Here is a 24,039-nt window from a genome sequence, read left to right on the forward strand (position 1 = left end):
CCTTGCATGACCAAGCCATTCCTGAGTGAAGCGTATGGATTTGGTCCGTGCATCTGTCTGACACTGGCTAATGGCAAACAGATTTACCAGGATGAGAAAGAGGAATGCTCGCCCGCTCTTCTGTGTAAATGTCAGGCCCGGCAAACGTCTGTGTCAGATTACTGTGGCAGCAGCGATAAGCAGATGTAAAGACCCGTGGGGCTTATTTATTATTAAGACCAAGAGAGGGGGGGGGGAATAAACTGCAGTGAGAACAGCGCTCTGGAGAAAATAATGCGCTGCTCTCATGCAATCTGTGTCAGGGTGTCGGGCCTCCCCTGTGTCACAGTACACCGACATGAACGCCAAGGTCAGGAATTTTTCCCAGACAACGATTTTCAAGAATTTCATACAGGAATATATTTTAGAAAATGTAAATGAAATGAAACTTGACATTCACTTTTCGCTATTTACAGAAGGTGCCTCTGCATAGTTGTCTGAGCACAGGAATAGCTGTGGTTGGTATTTGTAGTTGGTGAGTGACATATATGCACTCCATCCAGACTCTATGGAGTAACAATATAATGTGATACAGGACTGTGAGTTATGACATCCTGCATCTGTTGTTGGCATTAAATGTTAGTGTTCCCTCCAAAACACTCTTAAAACAGCCTTACATCATAGTTACGCTATTATAAAAACACAGCGCCTGTCACTTGTTTTAAATTATCTCTTCTGTTATGATTAGCCTATGTTACCAGATGTAAAAAATAGATAAATAAATCACAATTTGCTAACGATAGACAACATAAAAACTAAATTAAAAAGATTAAAAATGAAATTAAGCCCTAAAAAGTGGACACTAAAGGAACTGAGACTACAAAGTTTTCTAGGTCCAAATGAGTGTTTTGGCTCCTCATCATAATCTCTGTTTATATTAAAACGTATTTGACAAAAAATAACTGGAAATATAATTTGCGTGCCAATTCAAAGCTACAACTAATTTCTCGTGTTCTCTGGCTCCTCCTCACTCTTGATTTTATTTTATTTTTTCACAGTTGTGATTGTGAACCGAATGAATGTTTTGCTATACATTGTATTCAGGATACACCCATTTTAGCCATTTCCGCCCCCCCCCTTCACTCACTCAGGCTCCAGATCCGGGACCCCTCTGCAAATGTTTGTTTAATGTACATTTGCCGCAGGACTATTGAGTGAGAATAGCTATCAAACAGGCAGCGGCTCGGAGAAAGAACAACACCCCCTTCCCCTCCTCGTTTGCTAATGGCTGACGTGAACCAGGCGAGTTGTATTTACCAGGCGCTGCTGGGAGAAGCTCAGTCTGGCCACTCGCTGAACTCGCAGTCATCACGCTCGATCATAAAACCTCAAGCACGGACACTTAAGGGAAACCCCATACTGTGTCCCCCAGCGCACAGTTTATGAGCTTCTCAAGACAATATAGGGAAGTATGCGGTTACTATAGAACCAGCTACCACGTAAAGATTAGAAATAAAGTGTTTGCCATGGCTACGGTCCTCCTTCGTTCAGGCCTTTATCAATGAAAGTGATCTGTCAGTGCTTTGGCGTGTGAAGCAGCGGAGCTATTTTCAGTGGCCTTTGGTCTGATGTTGCCTCGTGTGATGAAAGCTTAAGAGGCGAGCTGACAAGCCTGTTGGCCGCTTCTGTTGTGTTGCATCTAAAAGTGCTGAAATGAAAGGAAGGAAGCTGCAGTGCTCTGCTTTCATCAGAGGCCTCTCTGGGCCGGACCTCACTCCACACAGGTGACACTACAATGCAGCTGTATGAGGCCTGTCAGCCCCGATCCAGGACTGGATGTTCGTTGTACTACATTAGTAAATGTCCTGAGCTGTTTTCAAGGTAAATTCATGCAAAACCGCTGATGCACATTCCCGTCGGGGGCAGTTTTTCAACAACTCAGTCTCGTAACGTTCTGTTATTATCTCATAGTGTGGTGAATGTGCAGGTCACAACTTGTCCACCAGAGCGTTTTGGAGTTGTTGGATTGTGTATTTGATGAGTTTGATGAGGGAAACCAAGAAATCCCATTAGCCTCCGTAGCGTAGCTCTGAGCAGCTCGCGGCTCTGCTCCGCCATTCTAAAAACAGCTTGCACCGACAATTAAAGGTAACGAACCTACTGCTGTGACTATAGGGATTATGGCAATGGGCCAATTTGCCGAAATGTTGAACTATCCCTTTAAAACAATCACACAGTAGCTGTAACCTCCAGTGTTACTATGTAGTAGTTAATCTGAGTTTAACAGCCAGATAAAATGCATCCAATACAATTTGTTGCACTGGAGCTGAAGATCTTTGGTCGGTTTTAAACGGAGTCAGCTCGTTTTTTTTTCTCTTCTGCTTCCTGTTTCTAACCCGAAGAGACTGTGATGTGATGTGGTGAGATAAGAGCGCAGACTAAATGAACCGTCGTTCGTCTGGACAGACTGATGTAACTGATCTGAAGTGTCCTCCTTCCTTCTTTTTTTTCTCTTGCTTTGAAAATGTCTCTGCAACTTACACCCCCCCTCCCTCCCTCCCTTCTCTCCTCATCTCTCTCCCTTTCCCTTCTTTTTTTGACATATTTTTTTTTTCTCTGCTTCCTCTTCCTGCACATTTTCATTAAAAGCAATAGCGAGGGGAACTGTCTCGTCTGCCCTTGATTATTTTCTCTGTTACTAAACATGCAGCGAGATGTCTGGTGGAGCTGTGATAAACTTATCACATCTTACTTTAACTGAGAGGTGAGGTGTGGCGAGGTGAAGTGACCACACGCAGCACGAGTCCGTCTTTAGCTGCTGAAACTTTCAGATTTCACCAGCTCATGTCATTGATTAATATAGGATCTAAATCATCTTTAACGACCCAGAAGACGTTCGTTGTCCTAACTTTTCCTCATCTTACACAATCCGCTCCTCGGGACGACAAACTGACGCCGGAGTCGTAAACACTTTCTGGCCCTGGGACCGACTGTTGAGGCTCGCTGCTGGGGTTGATAAGCCCCACAGGATGGCACGGCCGGGCTTATCGAGCTCGGCCAAGCCAGAGGACTTCTGCTATCACTGGACCCACTGGCAGAGGAAGAACTCATCCCCTTATCTCCCCTCTGCTGGGGGAATAACACTTCGTACCAGCTCCCCCTGTCCACTCACTTGAGGTGGTTCTCTCTCTTCTCATCCTCGGTTAACCTCATGAGGATTGCAGCGACGGAGCAGAAACAAGGAGGCCTTAACATTTGTGCGACTCCTTCACGCTCTCTTGGCACGCGGACAAGATTAGAGAAATTCAGCTGCGGTGTTTATCCTCATTGGGAGATGGTTTGTTATCACATGGAAATTCCAACACAATAGCAGCGCGTGTGACAATGTGGCAGTGTATTAACTATTGCTCTCAAGTGTTGAAATTAGAGATTATTATTTTATGAGTGAAAATGAAAACAAACCTCTGCTCTAAGCGCAGAGTGGAAACCTAAAGACAGGCTTGTGCACAGAAAAAAGAAAAGAAAACCACAACAAGAGCCGGTCTGGATGAGTTCCAACCAGCTGAGCTCGTGCATCCGTCTGTGCTTCTCGAACGTGGACTGCACTGAGCGCAGCGCACACAAACACAGCCTCATTTGAGCCGGGGAGCCCGCTGTGCAGCCGCAGCATGCGCGGCGGACCCCTGAAGAGAGGCGCGCTCTCTCAGCCTCAGATGTGTGGGTATGCAAGAGTAAGAGAGTAAAAGCATGCAGCTTGAAAGGAGAGTCGCAGGTGACGCGATGAAGGACCCCCTGCTGGTCACGGAGGGAAGACTGTGCTGCCCAGAAGGACAACTTCAGACATTCAAACCTCAGCAACAATTACTCATCCTACTCCCTTATCTGTCACGTGTAGGCCTTTAGACACTTAACAGTTGCCAATTAACCCAGCGTGCATGTCTTTAGACTGAAGCCAGAGAACCTTCTTGACTGTCTCTGCAACAAAAACAATATATTCAATATTGATAAATCACATGCTCCACATTTTAAGACTTTTTACATTCAAATATTCAATTTTCTCTTTTGGTGACTTTCAAAATAACACGATATAGCACAATTTCATCAAATTATCAGCACTTGTTTTCCTGCTTTGTTGTGCAGTAGTAGATTTACTGTTGTGCTGTTTTCAATCAAAAACACAATAGATTCATCTCAAGTTAAACTAAATTGAACAAATCTGTAAATGCAACACTCTTGTCTTTACTCCAGTTTTTTGTTCAGTAAAAGATGTAGGACTTCTTTCCAAACACAAAGGACACACACACACACATACAGATCCTGAGATCCATTGTAGTACCACTCGTTAGCCAGTGTTGCCTCATGTTGCGGTGTGTTATGTACACAATTCCTGGAAGCTATGAACATCCCAGTTCTTGCATGGCCTGCGTAGTCGCCAGATATCTCACCCATTCAACATGTAGTATGTAAGTGCCCTGGGCGTGCGTGTGCGACTGCATGTTATAAGTCTTTCCAATATCCAGGGACTTCACCGAGCCGGCGAAGAGGAGTGGTCCACAGTTTCATGGAACACAATCAACAACCTGATTGAGTCTGTACAAAGGAGGACGCCCCCACATCTGTAGTTCAAATCACACACAGTTCAGTTCCTAAAAAAACAACTTTTTTCAGAATAAAAGTACTCATTTTAAAGTGGCTTTTAATTCTAACCAATCAGAGACATTTACCAGGCACAAATGGGGGAAACATTTTTGAGAAAGAAGCTTATTGTGTGTTTGGGAAAAGGATTAGATTTCAACTCTATAGGAGCAAAAACAAAAGTTTATATCTTAAGTCAGTGTCCATGTAAGAAGTTTAACTTAAACCTAAAGGGCTTATGATCACTTTCACTGATGCATTTGAGTGTGAGCAACATTTTTGCGGCAGTTTCAGTCAGTTTAATCTGCAAAAACATACATTTTAAGAAGACAATTCAAGCCACATTTGATTACAGCAGGAATTTCAAGGCGATGTCGCTGCAACAGAACAACACAAAAGAAGTTGATTTGAGAAAAAGACGATTTGCTTTGAAAGCTATTTGAAATATCTCTGTTACATTGATAATAAAATCAACTAAATAAATAAAAAATATTAATTAATAATATAATTTGCAAAATATCCTGAATAGCTAACGACAGAAGTCAGATGAATGTAGAGGAGTAAAAAAACACAGTGTTTGCTTTTGAAATTGAAGTAGTATCATAAAGTTGTAGTGCATCAAAACTGTGCTTTTAGTAAACGGTACATAAGTGCAGTACTTGGAGTAAATACACATTCGTACTGTACACTTACATTCCAACGCTGGCTATTCTTAGGTTTATATTTTAGGGCTCAATTCCTCCTTCGAATTTGAGAAATAAATGCATTTCAAAATCTTATGTAACAGGAAGTCACCTCTCCAGCTTCCTGTGGAATCCTGGCAGCTCAGACCAGTTCACATAACATCCTCGACTGCGCCCAGATCTAACTCAGGTTGCCGTTAGTCAAGATTAAACTGAGTGTTTTCATTGTCTTAAAACATTTAATCAGTCACATGTTTATACCCATGTTACTGCACAATGCAGAATATCGGATTCAGGGCTGATTATATATTATTAGTAGTATCGGCCCACAGGTGTGGCCTTAACACTGTGGCCTTTTTTTGGCTCACGTTTGGGGAATTTACTTTCACTTTTTTCCACCTCTGCCAGATCCTCCCAGTTCAGCGTGTTCTCCTTTCCTGGTTCGTGCGCTGCTGACACCTCTCACACAGTCAATCGGCCCCTGCTGTGTTTGTCCAGAGAGGTCGTGCGCCAAAGTAAATTTCCGCCTTGATCTCTGCTGTTTACTGATCAGGTCAAGTATTAAATCAGTGGGGAAGCACTTATCTATTTTCCAGCTAACACAAAGAGGTGACATTCGTGGGTATGCCGTACAAGCTGAGAATAAGAAACACAAACTCAAACGTGTGTAAGATGAGAATCTTTATTTAAAACGATCTCAATGCGTCAGAGCCCGTGGGAGGAGCATGTGGCATTTACTTGATCTGGCTGGTGCACTGGCAGGAGGCGGGACACCAGGAGGCCACGTCCCTGTTGCTGCAGCTCCACTCCTCCTTCAGTTCAGGACAGTTGCTGTACTGGTCGGTGTGGGGACAGGGGTTGGCTGAGGGGAGGGAGAGGGACAAAATTAATGCATATACTGTATCTAAGGACTGTACGAAAAATGAAATTAAACAAACTAGATTTTTGTTTTTTCACCCTTACTACCCTGGTACTCAGCAGATTTCAGTCTTTTTCATGTAACCATTTGTAAATCTCACCAAGATAGCTAAAGTTTAATATATACATGTATGTGCCCAGTGAGTAATGTTAAAAGGCCCACTTCTGTTCTGCCTAACAAGTCAAACTATATCCTCACAGCAGGAAGAAAAAGCACATAACCCCTCAGTTTAATAACTATAATAAATAAACCATACAAGCACATAGTTCAGTCAAATCTCAGTGTGCAGGGCTAAAAATGTTTTTGCATTCTTACTAGTAATTACATAATAGTCTTAGTTTGAGCTGCAATTTATCCATGAAATGTACTGTACAAATAATTTTATAAATATTAAAACTTATTACAGAGACAGGAAAAAAGGGTAAACAGTAATTAGAAGATGACTAAGAAGCTGCATCTATTCTAGTTTATCTCCACTATCTAAAAAATGAAAGAAAAAGACATCCACTCATACTAAATTATGTTTTACTCATTTATTCTGTTGATATCTGATATCTGTGCTCTCACAACTTTGGTGCTTTCACTCACTTCCTCATCAACTTATGTATTTTCAAATTTTATTTTATTTTTTTTGGCCTTTTGACCTGATTTGGTCTCATTTTATTGTCACCAAGTTATTATTATTATCTTGTTCATTCATTGGCCTCTGATGTGTGTTTAAAAAGGATTATTATGTACGCTCCAATCTACCACTCTCATCTCTCCAGCTCAGTATTTGCCACTTACTGCACAGTTTGTTGTCGCAGTCGTTGGGGCAGTCACCGCAGGAGGGTCCTGCTTTGTAGGGGTGAGTGTACTGGTAGTTTCCACTGAAACGTAGACCGTAACAACCGTCAAATATTAAACACCACAGCATAAAGATGGTTATCAACCCAAACATGTCGCAGATTTGATCTGAGAAGCCACAGCACCTTTGAGTGACTATTTAATGACCACTCAGGAAGGAATAGGAAGAAATTAGATGTAAATTGCCCTTTTTAAAAAAAAAATCGCATTCAAGCTCTATTGTTGCATCCACTCAATTAGTCATCTTTCTGCAAAGTGCTTCTGGTGATCTTTTCAACAATACTTGTGTTAGAATATAAATTGGAGAAGGCTGTCATGGTCTGAAATGAACAAAAAACATGTCACTTTTATGAGAAGAAGGAAAATTGAGTCTTCCATTCTTAATTTTCCTTTAAACTGCCTAATTATATTAATAATACATACGTAACAGGATAATTATGTACATTTAAAGTGAGATCATAATTTTCATTAACAAAAGAGACATAGGCCTACTGTATATAGTTATATAACAGAATATTTCTGACTTACGGAGGACAGTACTGGCAGACGTAGTAGTACTCGTAATCGGCGTGAGGGCAGTGGGCCATGGCACAGCCAATCAGGTTGGATCTGTACCAAACAACCTGAGCAGAGAGGCAAAATACAAGAATCACAAGGAGCTCGGTCACAAAGAGTTTTAACTTTCTTCAATGATCTGCTTTTATTTTTTATTTTTTGAACAGCAGCAACTGGTGATGTACGGAATAAACCAACTGCACGTAACCTCACCTGGGTGTAGTGTCCGATCACGCCTCCGTTCACAGAGCCCACTCCGTATTCGTAGTCGTCCACCTCGTCGTACCAGGACTGGATGGCCTCGCTCCAGGATCTCTTGTTGCTGGACATGTACAGGTTCTCTCCACAACCGCTAGCTGCAGTCGAAAAAGAAAAATTAAGAAAAAGAGGAATAATTAAAGGTCACGATCATGCGTTCAACTCACAACCACACATCAAAGGAAGTAAATGATCTCTACTGCTCACACTCTCTCCTTGAAATCAATAATAATCACTTCAGTTAAGGGTGTCACAGCTCACTGGGTTTCCTGTCTCTCTCTGACTGTCCTATCAATTTGAGGCATAACATAACATCCCCCCAAATATATACCATTTTTGATGTAGCCTTGATAAAGTTAAGTTGTTTTAATATATGATAATCACTCATCTTGATCCCCGCCCTTGATCGACTTTGTCACATAAAACAAACCAAAGTCATATATGCCATTTAAGAAAAAGTTACACCTACCTGCTAAGACAGACACAACGGTGAGCTTAAGACAAACAAAACAAGCGCACCGTCCTGACTGATTAACAACACCTTCTAACCCTACTGTCCATTAACCTGCATTACAGCTCATTGGTCGACATTACATTAAAGACTCAATTAAAAGGTAAACTCAACCACAACTGAGTCAACTTTACTGATGAGTTCCATTAAGTTTGTTTTTTAATTTAAATTATTTAAATCAGCCTGAATCCCAATATACTGAATGGCATCTCTTATGAGGTTCACCTCTAAACCGCAATCGTTTTGCATAATTCTGTATAAAAACAGCTGGATGAAACTACAGAAAAATTCATATTTCCATCACAATTTCCTCATCGCTTTCCACTGTTTGAGGTTCGAATGGTCCTCTTTTAATGACATCATGACGTTGCGCCCCCTTTTTTCTGCTATGGTTTAATGAGTGGAGCACCACAATATGTTTATCTCGAGGCGCTTAATTTCTAATATTCAACAACTGCATTTCAGTGAGCATTTATTGACATTACCATCATGGATTTAGTTGCAAAGCCTAAAGGAAATACAGAAATGCAATTTTTATTAATATGTTCCAATGTGCCATGCTACTAAATGGCTCCTCTTCTTCCTCTTTATAAGGTGAACATGTATTATTAAACTATGTTTTCAGGCTAATACTATAATAGTGCCATAAAATGTTTAGAAAAAAGCAATAAAATCGTTAATCACAATTATCTGTATGGCAATTAATCGTCAGTTAAAATGTCACGATTGTGGCCGCCCTATCTTCTATTCAGGTTGTAGCTTGTGAAGACGTTTCCACAGCACCAACCCTAAGTATGACCTGAGGTTTTTATAGGTGTAGCTAATAAAGTATGCTGGTATTTGATTCAGTCAAGGTGCATTAGAGGTAAACACAAAAACTGCTACGTGACACTAGTCTGCACATTTAAGGTTATTCGCTGTAACGCCTGATGTTTCCCTGAATTTCTCTGCAGTTGAACACTCCAGACGTGGTGGACACGGTGCCATAAATAGCTGCTGAATTTCTAATTTCATTAGCCTGAACTTAGCCTGTGACATTTCACCGTCACATGATGCTGATTTAGGTGATTTCACGCTCTCATTACACCAAATAACTCAATACTCAAAAAGAAATACTGTCAATTTCTAGCATAACATTGTGAATAATCAGTAATTTTAATTTTAATTTTAATTCTGGCTTCTGTGGCTGCGTGCATCTGAGGTGAGAGTTAGACCGACTCCTTAACCTTTCTCTGGTTTTCAGGTTTTAAATGCATACAACTACCACATAAATTTGTTTATAGCATCAAGGCTTTTTGACTTTGTCAGGAACCTCAATTTAAACAAAATAAAACAAAAAAAATTTTTCACAAAATTCTAAAATGCTCGGGTTAAAATTATGACATTTGTGGTGTTAGGGTCAATTTTGACCCGGTTAATACAATAAGAACAATAATGACAGTTAAAACTGAAATCACAAGTGCAAAACCAACCTTTTCATGGATAAAGAAGTCTAACAATGTAACCAAAAGATGAGAAACAAATGGGATGATAAATAATTGTTTTAGTGTGTTTTACAGCTGATTTAAGACTCGGGTCAAAACTGACCCTAACACCATAGATGGCAGCAGAAAGCTGACAAGAGGAAGGTTGAATTGAAATCAAGGGGTATACGGACAAAAAAGGCCCAGGGAACCACACCAAAAATATTAAGACCAATATTTTCATGGATAAGGAAGCCTAACAATGTCACCAAGAGAAGAAAAACAAATTGAAGGGAAAAAAATGTTTTTAGTGTATTTTACAGCTGATTTAAAACACGGGTCAAAACGGACCCGAACACCATAGATGGCAGTAGAAAGCTGACACAAGACAAAGGTTAAAAGGTATATATGGTGACACAAAGACAGAGAGACAGAGAGAGAGAGGTTGGTGGTGTTGTGAACTTACAGCTGATCACTCTGGAGCTGTCGGGGCTGTGTTCCAGGGAGCAGACGTTGGCCCATCGCTGAGCGTTGGCTGCAGCCTCGCTGCTCCAGCTCTGTGGGGAGCAGAGGAGCAGTCGGTGAATGTCGACCTCAACACTATATATTATACGCCATATCGTCTCAAAAAGCTGCGTGCTAATGTGTTAACAATCAATTTATTCTGCAGTGATGTGAAGGTGGAAGCGTGTGCAATATCAAATCAAGTTACACTAAGATCAAATGTTCTCACTGACCTCCAGTGCTTTGAGAAACTATACAATAATCATCATTCACCTATTATTAAAACGAATGAATAATGACAGTCAACCAATCGATGCATTAGAGGTTTTTAGAAAAAGCACACACAGTGACAGGCTGATCCCACAGAGAGGTTTTTCAGCCTGCGGCCATAAGGCTTTTTAATGATCAAAAGCAATAATTTATTCTTATCTCAATTTGAGTATTATACATCTGTTTTATTTAAAGCCCCTGTACAGACTTTTCATTTAGTGTTGATTTTGGCGGCCCCTGTGGACGAAAGTGGTGGTGTTTTGCCGGAATGAAGACTGCATTTCCCACGGTCATGAAGACGTTTGTGTAGATTTGTTTTGGAAACGTCGGAAAGAAGACGGGACTTGCTTTTTTTTTTTTTTTTTTAGCAGCGTAATGTATCTATTCGTATCGCTTTCTTCGTCAGTGGTCCGACCCGACCATGCCTTCCAGAGGTATAGAATTAGACTACTTAGAAATAGCGTATCTTCACACTGATGGGCTCATTTGCTGTTGTAGGTAACAGAGACACATCAGCAGAAACCAGAGACTTTTGCGTATCCAGTTAAAAGCTCCGTACAGGGGCTTTAATAGTTGTTCTTTTCTTTTTGTGTCTGTCTGCATACAGTAAGATGCTGCTGCTGTGACACTACAATTTCCTTTTATGGAATAATAAAGTATCTTGTGTTGAATTGAATTGAAATTAATTGTATATGTATGTGTTTTTAAATACCATCTTCAGCATGTTGCTGGCAGTAGGACGGACACCTCTCCTCAGCTCGTTGTGCTTGTCCACAATCTCTCTCTGGTCGTTGTTGGAGTCTCCTCCTGAATGTGATTCTGAACACAAGTAAAGACAAAAACAAAAGAACAACAACAAAAAAACAAAACAAGATGATGATCATTTTAGAAACAATGGCAGCTGTTACTGTTGAATGTCCATGAAAATTGATGCAGGCATTTCATTTACAAACACTCACCTTCCTCATCCCCCCCCTTCCAGGATGATTTTCAGAGATGAGAGAGAGAAAATTGAAGTTAATTTATTGCACTTTCAAATCAGAAATACACAAATATCTGTCGAGAATTAAAAAAAAAAAAAAAAAAATACTAAGAATAAAGCTCATCAATTGTGTCCAGGATTAAATTGCTCCTTGGACCTAACATTTCTTTCTTACTTACAAAGAAATCCCACGCCCCGGTGCCGGGCACCTGCAGAGCGGCGAAGAGGCCCAAGGCGCACAGGAAGCTGAGAGTGTACATCGTCTTGGTCGAATCCAGGACTGTCAACCTCACAGAGCCAGGTGCGATTTATATAGTCTGGGCAGGTGAGAGCTGAACACACAAGCTCAAGGGCAAACTAGTTTTCATATGTACAATAACCAAATCTAAAGATAAATAACAGTGTGTCAACATGGCAGCTGTGAGAAATCCTTAAAAAGCTGCAGGTCTGCGTTTACACCGCACATCTGTGATAAATAATGTGCATCAAGATTTCTCTCAATGTGGCAAGTAGGGATGTCACGATTATAGATTTTCTTATTGTCAGAGAAATAATCACGGTATTACGATTATCACGATTATTATGCATTTATTAATTTCACAACACTATAAATGTGTAAAATCATATATATTCAAAATATAATTACATTACCGGTACTAATTATTTACACAAAATATTTGAAGTATCTATTAACAAAGGGCCAACTATTAATCCCCAATGGGAAATATTTGAAATACTCAAGTCATTAATTCACTTTATGCACAGCTACACTACTTCCTGAAATAAACCAGCTCGTTTAATTCCTGTCTTACATTATTGGACCAACTGATTAATCCAGGTGTGTCTGACCACTGTGACTACTCAGACACACCTGGATTAATCAATTGGTCCAATAATGTAAAACAGGAATTAAACGAGCTGGTTTATTTCAGGAAGTAGTGTAGCTGTGCATAAAGTGAATTGTCATCTACAACAAATGTTTAAGTTTATTTTTATTACACATGACATGCTAACATTTAAACTCATACCAGTTCAGTGTTACGTTAGGTAAACGGACCAGTATCTGTGCATTTACATTTACTTGGTTCCGACACAGTCTTTTTTTGGAATCTTTACGATAAATTAATTGTGGCGTTTAATATCGCAATTAAAGCAGAAGTAAGTGGTCCGGTCGTTTTCGCTAATGCTGCGTTCCAGGCAGGCTTTTGAAATCGTAAATTACAGCTTCAAGTCACAACTTACGACTTTGTAGCGTTCCAGGCAACCCACTCGTGTTTTTCCGACCTGTTTTACCGATGAAAGTCACTATAACGGCCACTCGTAACTTCCGACCTGTGAAGTCGTACCAGTTCGATCTGGTACGACTTCACCGGTCGGAAGTTACGAGTTTCCTTGAACGCACCATAACAGTCCTCGTCCCTACGTCACCACATTCACGGCGTTCCTTGGCTGCACACACAGCCCTGCATGCCGTTCTCTCTCCTCATTGGATAAAAACTGTAGGATACGATAAATGTTTTCTCTTCGGCTCAGAGCAGAGCAAAGTGACTGACAGACCCGTGTTTCAGTCCAAACACTCTATGTAAGTGATTGCTGTCGGAAGATATAACTATTTAAGACTTATATTAACACAAATATATCACTTACTTCTGCTTTAATTGTGAAAACAAGTAATCGTGACATCCCTAGTGGCAAGATAAGAAGAGAAAGTGTAGCGTATTATCCACTTGAAATTCTTTACTTTTATGTTTTTGTATTATCTTTATCGTTTTTGTGTTCTTTTCTTGCCTAAAGGAAAATGGCTGTTATGTTTTGTTTGGCCTAAAGGCTAAATGTTTATGTTAGAGATTAAGACATGTTTTCTGGACACCTGTATTTGGTTTGTCCCGTCTATGTTTATGTTAGCCTAAAGGGTTACTACTTGGTCAAGATGTTAAATACTAGAGGGTAAATTCAACAGGTTATGTGTTGTTTTAGTTAATGAACATCCTGGTAACCTACATAGTTCTGTTTGAAGAAAGTGGAGTTTTTCGAGTTAGAAAATGTACATAATCATCAACACATCAACCCATCAAGATACCACAAAGGTGAGCGCTATCACACTAGAATTACAACAGACAGTTAAACTAACCCCCAAAGATCTGTGTCCTTGAAGGCTGATGGAGATCAGGGCGAGTGGAAATCTAAATGATTACCCTTATAGAATAAAGTCTTCCTAAAAAATGCAACATGTATGATTTATTAAAAATGTTTAGATGTTCTACGAAAGCTAGAGATGAAGCTCAAAGTGTTGTAATCCTGATGTCTTGTTATTTCATCATTTGTTTTAATGTGTTTACTCAGTAGTCCGCGGAAAACACAGCGAGTATGCACAGTTTAAATTTAAATATTATAAAATACATCATAAATTCATGTCACATATATGGGTAATAAGGAGAGAGCTATACGTTATGTATTTTAAAGTTTGGTAGGTCTTGTCCAAATAGTCTTAGACTGAACTTAGAGACTGGAGTCAAAGTCCTACTTGATTTTAAAAATAGTTTCAAAAGTACATTTCTATGTCAACATTGTTTTATTTTTTCACATTCACATCAACAATGACCATGAAACAACCTGACTGTAGCTCTAAAACCTGTAGAACCAGGATAAACCTCCAGAAGTGGTCATAAACAAACATTTAAATGAGTCTGAATGAATTAGGTCAATGGTCTGTCACTTTTTTCTTTTCCTTTTTTTTCAAAATAAGAGCACTTCATAGAAGTTGAGTCATAAATGAATATTTTTCTGTTTAAGTGTAGGGACATCAAAGTCATATGAAAAATAGATGTATAAAAGTAATAAGCAGGGTCCTAAACTAATAATAAAACAAAAAACAACATAGATGTAAAGTACTACAGATACTCAGAAAATATACTTGACAACAAATGAAAATATAACTGGCTATCAAAATTAAATGTATGAATGAAAAAAAACATCAGGCTGAGTGCAGTGTCCTCAGTGTTGATCTGCTCCCCTCCTGCGATGGCAACTTGTTGGTACAATTTCCACTGCCCATGCGCACAGCCTGTATTGTGCATCACAGGTTGAACTGAGCATCTTCTCCCACAAAGAGACATCATCTCCCTCTCTGTTTCTCTGTCTTTCTCCTTTCTTTTCTCCCTTTTCCCTCCTCGCCCTCTGTTTACTCTCCTCTCCTCTCCTCTCCTCTCCTCTCCTCTCCTCTCCTCCGCCGACAGGACGGAGGAGGCAGCAGCAGCAGCAGCAGCAGCAGCAGCAGCAGCAGCAGCAGCCGTAAGATGAAGAAACGCTATGTGGACGCGAGCAGGCTACGGAAGATGAAAAAACTGAGGTACAGAGCTGCCGGCGGAGGGAGGGAGGGAGGGAGGGAGGGAGAGAGGGAGGAGAATTATTGTGTTTTCAGCCAAAAAATGTGGCTTTTTTAAGTAGATTAAATTAGTGCTAATTATGATGAAATACACTTCAAATTCTACTTTGAGTCTGGACATAGTTGTGTGTAAACTACTGGACTGGTTTGCAAAGGTGCACAACCACAGAGTTGTAATTCTAGTCTTGCTTGTTTTTAGCTTTGCTGCTACACAGTTTTTTTTCTTGGCCACACCTCCTCTGTCAAAAACTGTATGTGTCCAATGTTGTGACACCAGAGGTTTGAGTTTCAGTAGGTGGCGCTCTGCCCTTTTGTTTTGTGTTATCAATGCTCAGAGTAACTCTGCAGTCCTGTCCTGTTTGTTTCCACATGGACAGTGGTGATAACTGAGTACAAACTGGGTGATGACACAATATGTTGATGTGGAAGTTCATCTTACTTTAAGGCATCAATGGCTTCCTCTAGTCTACATGTAGGTAAATTGCAAAGGGAATCATGTTTCACAGTTGTTCACACAAAAGACAGAAGTCTGTCAATGTTTTTCAGCCTAATTTGATGCACATATTCAAATCCCAGGTGCAGAATTCAGTTTAGACTTTTAAGAGAAATTCATTTTTGCATCGTAAGGACACTTACACAACAACACAATAGCAGCGCATGTGACAGTGTGGCAGTGTATTAACTATTGCTCTCAAGTGTTGAAATTAGAGGTTATTTCATGAGTGAAAATGAAAACAAACCTCTGCTCTAAGTGCAGAGTGGAAACCTAAAGACAGGCCTGTGCACACAAAAAAAGAAAACCACAACAAGAGCCGGTCTGGATGAGTTCCAACCAGCTGATCTCGTACATCCGTGACCGTCTGTGCTTCTCGAACGTGGACTGCACTGAGCGCAGCGCACACAAACACAGCCTCATTTGAGCCGGGGAGCCCGCTGTGCAGCCGCAGCATGCGCGGCGGACCCCTGAAGAGAGGCGCGCTCTCTCAGCCTCAGATGTGTTGGTATGCAAGAGTAAGAGAGTAAAAGCATGCAGCTTGAAAGGAGAGTCGCAGGTGACGCGATGAAGGACCCCCTGCTGGTCACGGAGGGAAGACTGTGCTGCCCAGAAGGACAACTTCAGACATTCAAAGCTTAAAGTTTCTGTTTCTCAGCAACAATAACTCATCCTACTGTTACATGTAGGTCTTTAGTCACTTCACAGATGCCAATTAACCCAGCGTGCATGTCTTTAGATTGAAGCCGGAGAAACTTCTTGACTGTCTCTGCACAAAAACAATATATTCAATATTGATAAATCATATGCTCCACATTTTAAGACTTTTTACATTAAAATGTTCCATTTTCTCTTTTGGCTGATCCATTTCGTTGGACAAGGAGAAGGGGCTCAGAACATCGGCCAAAGGGACAGAAAATCATTGCTAACATCTGGAGCTGTCTAGAATCTAAGAGTGGACATTGATCGGCAGCTCAAGGTCCCGACTGAAATAATGACAACTTCTCTGAGACCAGACATCATACTATGGTCCCCCTCAGCCCCTCAAGGAACTGGCAGAAGAGGCAGAAAGAGCAAGCTTTTGGCTCTGGCTGAAAAGAAAGGACAAGGCGTGGGGAAAACAAGGGTCCTAGGGGAAGCTGCAGGGGGCGGTAGGGAGACGTCCCTACCGTTGGCTCTACCACCGCGAGATGTTCCGGGAATAATGGAGCGAAACGTCAATGAAGGGTGGCTCCCGGCTGACGACCCTGCAGCTTCCCTGCTGGCAACGTCGGAGGCGCGTCAGGCGGAAACACCCTGCAAGTAGCTGCTACCTGTGCTTACATCCCATCATATTATCAGCACTTGTTTTCCTGCTTTGTTGTGCAGTAGTAGATTTACTGTTTTCAATCAAAAACTCAATAGATTCATCTCAAGTTAAATTAAATGGAACAAATCTGTAAATGCAACACTCTTGTCTTTACTCCAGTGTTTTGTTAGTTCAGTAAAAGATGTAATTGTACTTCTTTGTAAACACAAAGGACACACACACACATACAGATCCTGAGATCCATTGTAGTACCACTCGTTAGCCAGCATTGCCTCATGTTGCAGTGTGTTATGTACACAATTCCTGGAAGCTGTGAACATCCCAGTTCTTGCATGGCCTCAGTGCATAGTCGCCAGATATTTCACCCATTCAACATGTATGTACCAATATCAAGGGACTTCACCAAGCCAGTGAAGAGGAGTGGTCCACAGTTTCATGGAACACAATCAACGGTTCGGGAATTTACTTTCACTTTTTTCCACCTCTGCCAGATCCTCCCAGTTCAGCGTGTTCTCCTTTCCTGGTTCGTGCGCCGCTGACACCTCTTACACAGTCAAACGGCCCCTGCTGTGTTTGTCCAGAGAGGTCGTGCGCCAAAGTAAATTTCCGCCTTGATCTCTGCTGTTTACTGATCAGGTCAAGTATTAAATCAGCGGGAAGCACTTATCTATTTTCACTTATCTATTTGTCATTGACATTCGTGGGTACTGTATAAACTGAGAATAAGAAACACAAACTCAAACGTGTGAATGATGAGAAGCTTTATTTAAACTGACCGATGAGTCAGAGCCCGTGGGAGGAGCATGTGGCATTTAAATGATCTGGCTGGTGCACTTGCAGGAGGCGGGACACCAGGAGGCCACGTTGCTGTTGCTGCAGCCGGACTGCTCCTTCAGTTCAGGACAGTTGCTGTACTTGTCGGTGTAGGGACAGGGGTTGGCTGAGGAGAGGGGGAGGGACAAAATTAATGCATGTACTGTATCTAAGGACTGTACGAAAAATGAAATTAAACAAACTAGATTTTTGTTTTTTCACCCTTACTACCCTGGCTGGTACTCACAGATTTCAGTCTGTAACCATTTGTAAATCTCACTAAAAGTTTAATATACATGTGTCTAGTGAGTAATGTTGAAAGCCCCACTTCTGTTTTGCCTAGTTAAACTATATTCTCACAGTAGGAAGAAAAAGCACAGAATCCCTCAGTTTAATAACTGTTTTTAGCCCCTGAATAAACCATACAAGCACATACGTAGTTCAGTCAAATCTCAGTGTGCAGGGCCAAAAATGTTTTTGCATTCTTACTACTAATTACATAATAATCTGAGCTGCAATTTATCCATGAAATGTACTGTACAAATAATTTTATAGATATAGATATAGATATAGATAGGGGGGGGTTATGCAAATTTGAAAACTAGTTATCACTGGAAGACAACTGAGGGAACAGATCGTAAAACCACATGGATTTCAATCTAGGGAGCCTGCACATTACAGTTTTTTTTTTGTCAATTCTCGCATTTTGCAGGCTGCAAGGCAAGACAAACACCCAAATATATGTGAAAGAGCCTTCAAAAAGTGATATTTCCATAATATGTTCCCTTTAAAATGTATTACAGAGACAGAAAAAAAGTTTATCTCCACTATCTAAAAAAGAAAAGAAAAGACATCCACTCATACTAAATTCTGTTTTACTAATTTATTCTGTTGATACTTAAATGTTTTCTTTCCATCTGTGCTCTCAGAAACTTTGGTGCTTTCACTCACTTCCTCATCAACTGATTTGGTCTCATTTTATTGTCACCAAGTTATTATTATTATCTTGTTCATTCATTGGCCTCTGATGTGTGTTTAAAAAGGATTATTATGTACGCTCCAATCTACCACTCTCATTCACAACAATAGTATCAGTATTTGCCACTTACTGCACAGTTTGTTGTCGCAGGCATTGGGGCAGTCACCGCAGGGGCGTCCTGATTTGTAGGGGTGAGTGTACTGGTAGTTTCCACTGTAACGTAGACCAGATATAATCATGTACATTTAAGGTGCAATCATAATTTTCAAAAGAGTCGTATATAGTTATATAACAGAATATTTCTGACTTACGGAGGACAGTAATGGCAGACGTAGAAGTACTTGTACTGGGAGTTGGGGCAGTGGGCCATGGCACAGCCAATCAGGTTGGATCTGTACCAAACGAGCTGAGCAGAGAGGCAAAATACAAGAATCACAAGGAGCTCGGTCACAAAGAGTTTTTAATGATCTGCTCTTTTTAAACAAAACAAAACAGCAGCAACTGGTGATGTTGGAAACCGACTGCATGTAACCTCACCTGGGTGTAGTGTCCGATCACGCCTCCGTTCACAGAGCCCACTCCGTAGCGGTAGTCCTTCACCTCGTCGTACCAGGACTGGATGGCCTCGCTCCAGGGTCTCTTGTTGCTGGACATGTACAGGTTCTCTCCACAACCGCTAGCTGCAGTCGAAAAAGAAAAAGAAAAAAAGATAGGTCACGATCATTCAAAACTTGCTAAGAACGACACACCGGTGAGCTTGAGACTGCTGGACTGATCCTACAATCTAACCCTGCAGTTCATTAACCTGCATTACAGCTCATTAGTCGACATTAAAGACTCAATTAAAAGGTAAACTCAACCACAACTGAGTCAACATTACTGATGAGTTCCATTAAGTTTGTTTTCCTTGCTTCATACGACTCTTTAATTACATTTAAATCAGCCTGAATCCCAATATACTGAATGGCATCTCTTATGAGCATCACCTTTAAAATCTGATGTGATAATGCAGTATGTCTCAGCCACAAATCCTTTAATATTATTGTTAGAGATGTCTACTATTAGGCCTGTCGCAATTATTACATAATTGCTGTAACACCTGATGATTCCCTGAATTTCTCTGCTGTTGAACACTCCAGACGTGGTGGACACGGTGCCATAAATAGCTGCTGAATGCCACGTAATTTCATTAGCCTGAACTTAGCCTGTGACATTTCACCGTCACATGATGCTGATTTAGGTGATTTCACGCTCTCATTACACCAAATAACTCAATACTCAAAAAGAAATACTGTCAATTTCTAGCATAACATTGTGAACTAGAAAATTTCCTCTGGGAAATTTTGATAGGCCCACGGGGGCTACTGCCGGGCATTCCGTCTCTGTCAACATGGGAATCAAACCCACGATCTTCAGGTCAAGACAGAGCTGATCAGACACATGATCATCTTTCTATAAGCACTGATATGGAGGAGCTGTAAATGCGTGTGTGTGTGTGTCTCTAACTTTTATCACATGAAGTTACCTGTGTGTGTTGGAGTGTGGGAGAGGAGTGCGCACATACGCACGCATGTGTATGTTACCTGTGTGTTTTGATGTGTGTGTGTGTGTGTGTGTGTGTGTGTGTGTGTGTGTGTGTGTGTGTGTGTGTGTGTGTAACTGTAATCACATGAAGTTACCTGTGTGTTGGTGTGTGTGTGTGTGTGTGTGTGTGTATGTGTTAGTGTGTGTGGTTGAACTAAGGTGCCTGAAGCAATGGTATAAAAGTTTTTTTTAAAAAGAAAAAAAAAAGCAGCCCATAATAAGCACAGAGCATTGAGAGAGAAGTCAATTAAGTACAACAGGGAGCAACAGGAGGAATAAAGTCTGACCTGAGAACTGTATGAAACCTGTTTGTGTAAATGTGGCTCAATCTGATCTGAGAACAGTTTCCAGAGCTGGTTCTAGAGTCTGTGTGTGTGTGACTGACTTGACACATGTTATGAGCTGCATCCTGTGTCAGTCTGATTTAGCGTGTATGTGTTTACATACATTTAAACGAGCGCCAGGTGGATTGTTTATGAAGTTCACGAGCTCTGGCCAGAGGTTACCACGGCAACTTGAGGTGGTTGCCAATGACGATAGAGGCCCCCCAGGCTGAGGCAGACAGAAACGTCGAGAAAAAGAGCGATTTTCTGCCTCTGCACTGGTCTCGCATTTAGGCTTACTGTGACAAAACGGTAACTCCTATCAGAACAAAACACAGATCAACGGTGCTGTAAGGACTTCCTGAAAAATTTGGTACGATTTGTTGTTTCTACAGTAAATATTTTCGAGACACGTGCAAGTTTAAAACATTGGTCCGTTCTGCTTCTCTCAGAAAATCTTTGTATTGGAGTCAATGAGGAGCAGAGACAGACGTGGCCGCACTCAAAGGCTGATAATTCAAATTCTGTAAGTCTCTCTGATATTTTGAGCACATGGTGAGAGACAGAACAAGTTTGTCTACAAATTAGGAAAAAATCATGTGTGTAGAGTGTAAATTGTGGCCTGGCCGAGTGTGAAAAGAGAAAAAAATCTGAAAATTTTCTGGGCTTTCTCCCACTCTAACCGATGATGTCACACACTCTGACACGAACATTCCGTGCAATACACACCCATTATAACCTCATAATTTCTCCAAAAATGATCATGGTCATTGATCAGGGATTGATCAAAAACTATATGACCTATCAAAACGTGGAATACGCCCGGGCACTGGCCCCTACAGCTATGGGCCAGTACCCGGTGCAATGGCCCGTGGCCCTAATAATCAGTACTAATTTTAATTTCTAGCTGTGGCTGTGTGCATCTAAGGTGAGAGTTAGACCGACTCTTTAAAAGCTTTTGGTGACACAAAAGAAAAGACAGTCAGAGAGGAGTTGTGAACTTACTGCTGATGTCTCTGGAGCTGTCAGGGCTGTGTCTCATGGAGCAGGTGTTGGCCCATCGCTGAGCGTTGGCTGCAGCCTCCCTGTTCCAGCTCTGTGGGGAGCAGAGGAGCAGTCGGTAGCCTACATGTCGACCTCAGCACTATATATTATACGCCATATCGTCTCAAAAAGCTGCATGCTAATGTGTTAACAATCAGTTTATTCTGCAGGGATGTGAAGGTGGAAGCGTGTGAAATATCAAATCAAGCACTAAGACATTCAGATCAGATGTTTTCACTGACCTCCAGTGCTTTAAGAAAGTATACAGTAATCATCATTTATTTATTATTATTTAAAAAAAAAAAAGAATTCCATCATGAATAATGACAGTCAACCAATCGATGCATTAGAGGTTTTTAGAAAAAGCACACACAGTGACAGTCTGATCCCACAGAGAGGTTTTTCTGCTTGCGGCCATAAGGCTTTTTAATGATCAATAGTGTGCAATAGTTTGTTCTTATCTCAATTAGAGTTGTAATTATTTGAATCAGTTTTATTTAATAGTTGTTGTTTTCTTTTGTGTCTGTCTGTATAAGATGCTGCTGCTGTGACACTACAATTTCCTTTATGGATTAATAAACTATCTTGTAATGAACTGAATTGAATTGTATTTTGTTTTTTTAAATACCATCTTCAGCATGTTGCTGGCAGAAGGACGGACACCTCTCCTCAGCGCGTTGTGCTTGTCCACAATGTCTCTCTGGTCGGAGTTGGAGGCGAACACGTCTCCTGAATGAACACAAGTAAGGACAAAAACAAAACAAAACAACAACAAAAAAAACAAGATGATGATCATTTTAGAAACAATGGCAGCTGCTACTGTTGAATGTTAATGAAGATTGGTGCAGGAATCTCAGTTACTAACACTCACCTTCCTTCCAGGATGATTTTCAGAGATGAGAGAGAGAAATTGCAGTTAATTTATTGCACATTCAAATCAGAAATACACAAATATCTGTTGAGATTTTTTTTTTTTTTTTAAATCTACTACTGTAAGAATAAAGCTCATCATTTGTTCCAGGATTAAATTGCTCCTCGAACCTGACGTTTCTTTCTTACTTACCAACATTTCCACATCCAAATCCACAATCTCTGCCCTGGTGCCGGGCACCTGCAGAGCGGCGAAGAGGCCCAAGGCGCACAGGAAGCTGATAGTGTACATGGTCATGGTCGAATCCAGGACTGTCAACCTCACAGAGCCAGGTGCGATTTATATAGTCTAGACAGGTGAGAGCTGAACACACAAGCTCAAGGGCAAACTTACATACAACAACCAAATCTGAAGATAACAGTGTGTCAACATGGCAGCTGTGAGAAATCCTTGAAAGCTGCAGGTCTATACGTTCACGTCGCACATCTGTGATAAATGTGCATCAAAGATTTCTCTCAATGTGGCAAGATAAGAGGAGAAGGTGAGCGCTATCAAAAGGAACATGGTATCTAAGTTAAACCGCGATAACATCAAATACAAATTGTACCAGAAAGTTAAACTAGCACTCAAAGATCTGTGTCCTTGAAGGCTGATGGAGATCAGGGCGAGTGGAAATCTAAATATGAGGCAAATATAATCTGTAAAGTTATAATTACACTGATAGAATAAAGTCTTATTAAAAAATGTATGAGTTATTAAAAATGTATGATCAGTGTATGATTTTCCACGAAGCTCAAAGTGTTGTTATCCTGATGTCTTGTTATTTCATCATTTGTTTTAATGTGTTTACTCAGTAGTCAGCGGAAAACATAGATTATGCACAGTTTAAATTTAAATATTATAAAATACATCATAAATCCATGTCATATTGTCTTTAAGTTATATGGGTAATAAGGAGAGAGGTATAAGTTATATATTTTAAAGTTTGGTAGGTCTTGTCCAAATAGTCTTAGACTGAACTTAGAGACTGGAGTCAAAGTCCTTAGTTTTAAAAGTACATTTCTATGTCAACATTGTTAAATCCAGATTCTTACTCTATTTTTATTTTAAAAAAATGTACTCTACATTTTATAAGTGAGTGGGTATGTGTGGGGGAAATGGAGGTGGGAGGGGGGGGAGTGTGTGTTGTATTTCGAGTCCCTGAGAAACGTCATCTCATTTTGTCTACATTACACTGGAATGGAGCAAATTGATAAAATAAAGACCTTTGACCTTTGACCTTTTTTCACATTCACATCAACAATTACCATGAAACAACCTGACTGTAGCTATAAAACCTGTAGAACCAGGATAAACAGAATATTTTTCTGTTTAAGTATCAAAGTCATATGAAAAATAGATGTATAAAAATAATAAACAGGGTCCTAAACTAATCCAAAAAACAAAAAAAAACGTAGCTATATAATGTAGGTACAGATAGTCAGAAAATACAAGTTCACAGCAAAAGAAAATATAAGTAGCTTTAATTTATGCATTATGGATTGATTAATACAGCAGACACAGTGACTTGAAAAAGAGTAGGCCACTTCATGAAAATAGAAGCTATATACAGTATATATATATATATAGGCTA

General features: G+C 40.5%; 1 protein-coding gene across 1 annotated transcript; it reads right to left on the reverse strand.

The window, feature by feature from the left end:
- Window positions 1-4,963: 4,963 nt before the first annotated feature.
- Window positions 4,964-22,703, reverse strand: LOC311007158 (uncharacterized protein; the record flags this gene model as incomplete). The annotated part of the gene is made up of 15 exons (XM_084000246.1): window positions 4,964-4,991; window positions 6,036-6,159; window positions 7,003-7,085; window positions 7,591-7,685; window positions 7,831-7,973; window positions 10,316-10,406; window positions 11,336-11,442; window positions 11,781-11,885; window positions 17,607-17,732; window positions 18,715-18,797; window positions 18,896-18,990; window positions 19,122-19,264; window positions 21,497-21,587; window positions 22,164-22,264; window positions 22,577-22,703. The coding sequence occupies 15 exons, from the start codon at window positions 22,701-22,703 to the stop codon at window positions 4,964-4,966; spliced, it is 1,542 nt and encodes a 513-aa protein (XP_083856372.1).
- Between the last annotated feature and the right edge of the window lie 1,336 nt (window positions 22,704-24,039).

This window comes from Trachurus trachurus (genome assembly GCF_905171665.1).
Source record: "Trachurus trachurus genome assembly, chromosome: 24".
In the NCBI taxonomy this organism is placed as follows: domain Eukaryota; kingdom Metazoa; phylum Chordata; class Actinopteri; order Carangiformes; family Carangidae; genus Trachurus; species Trachurus trachurus.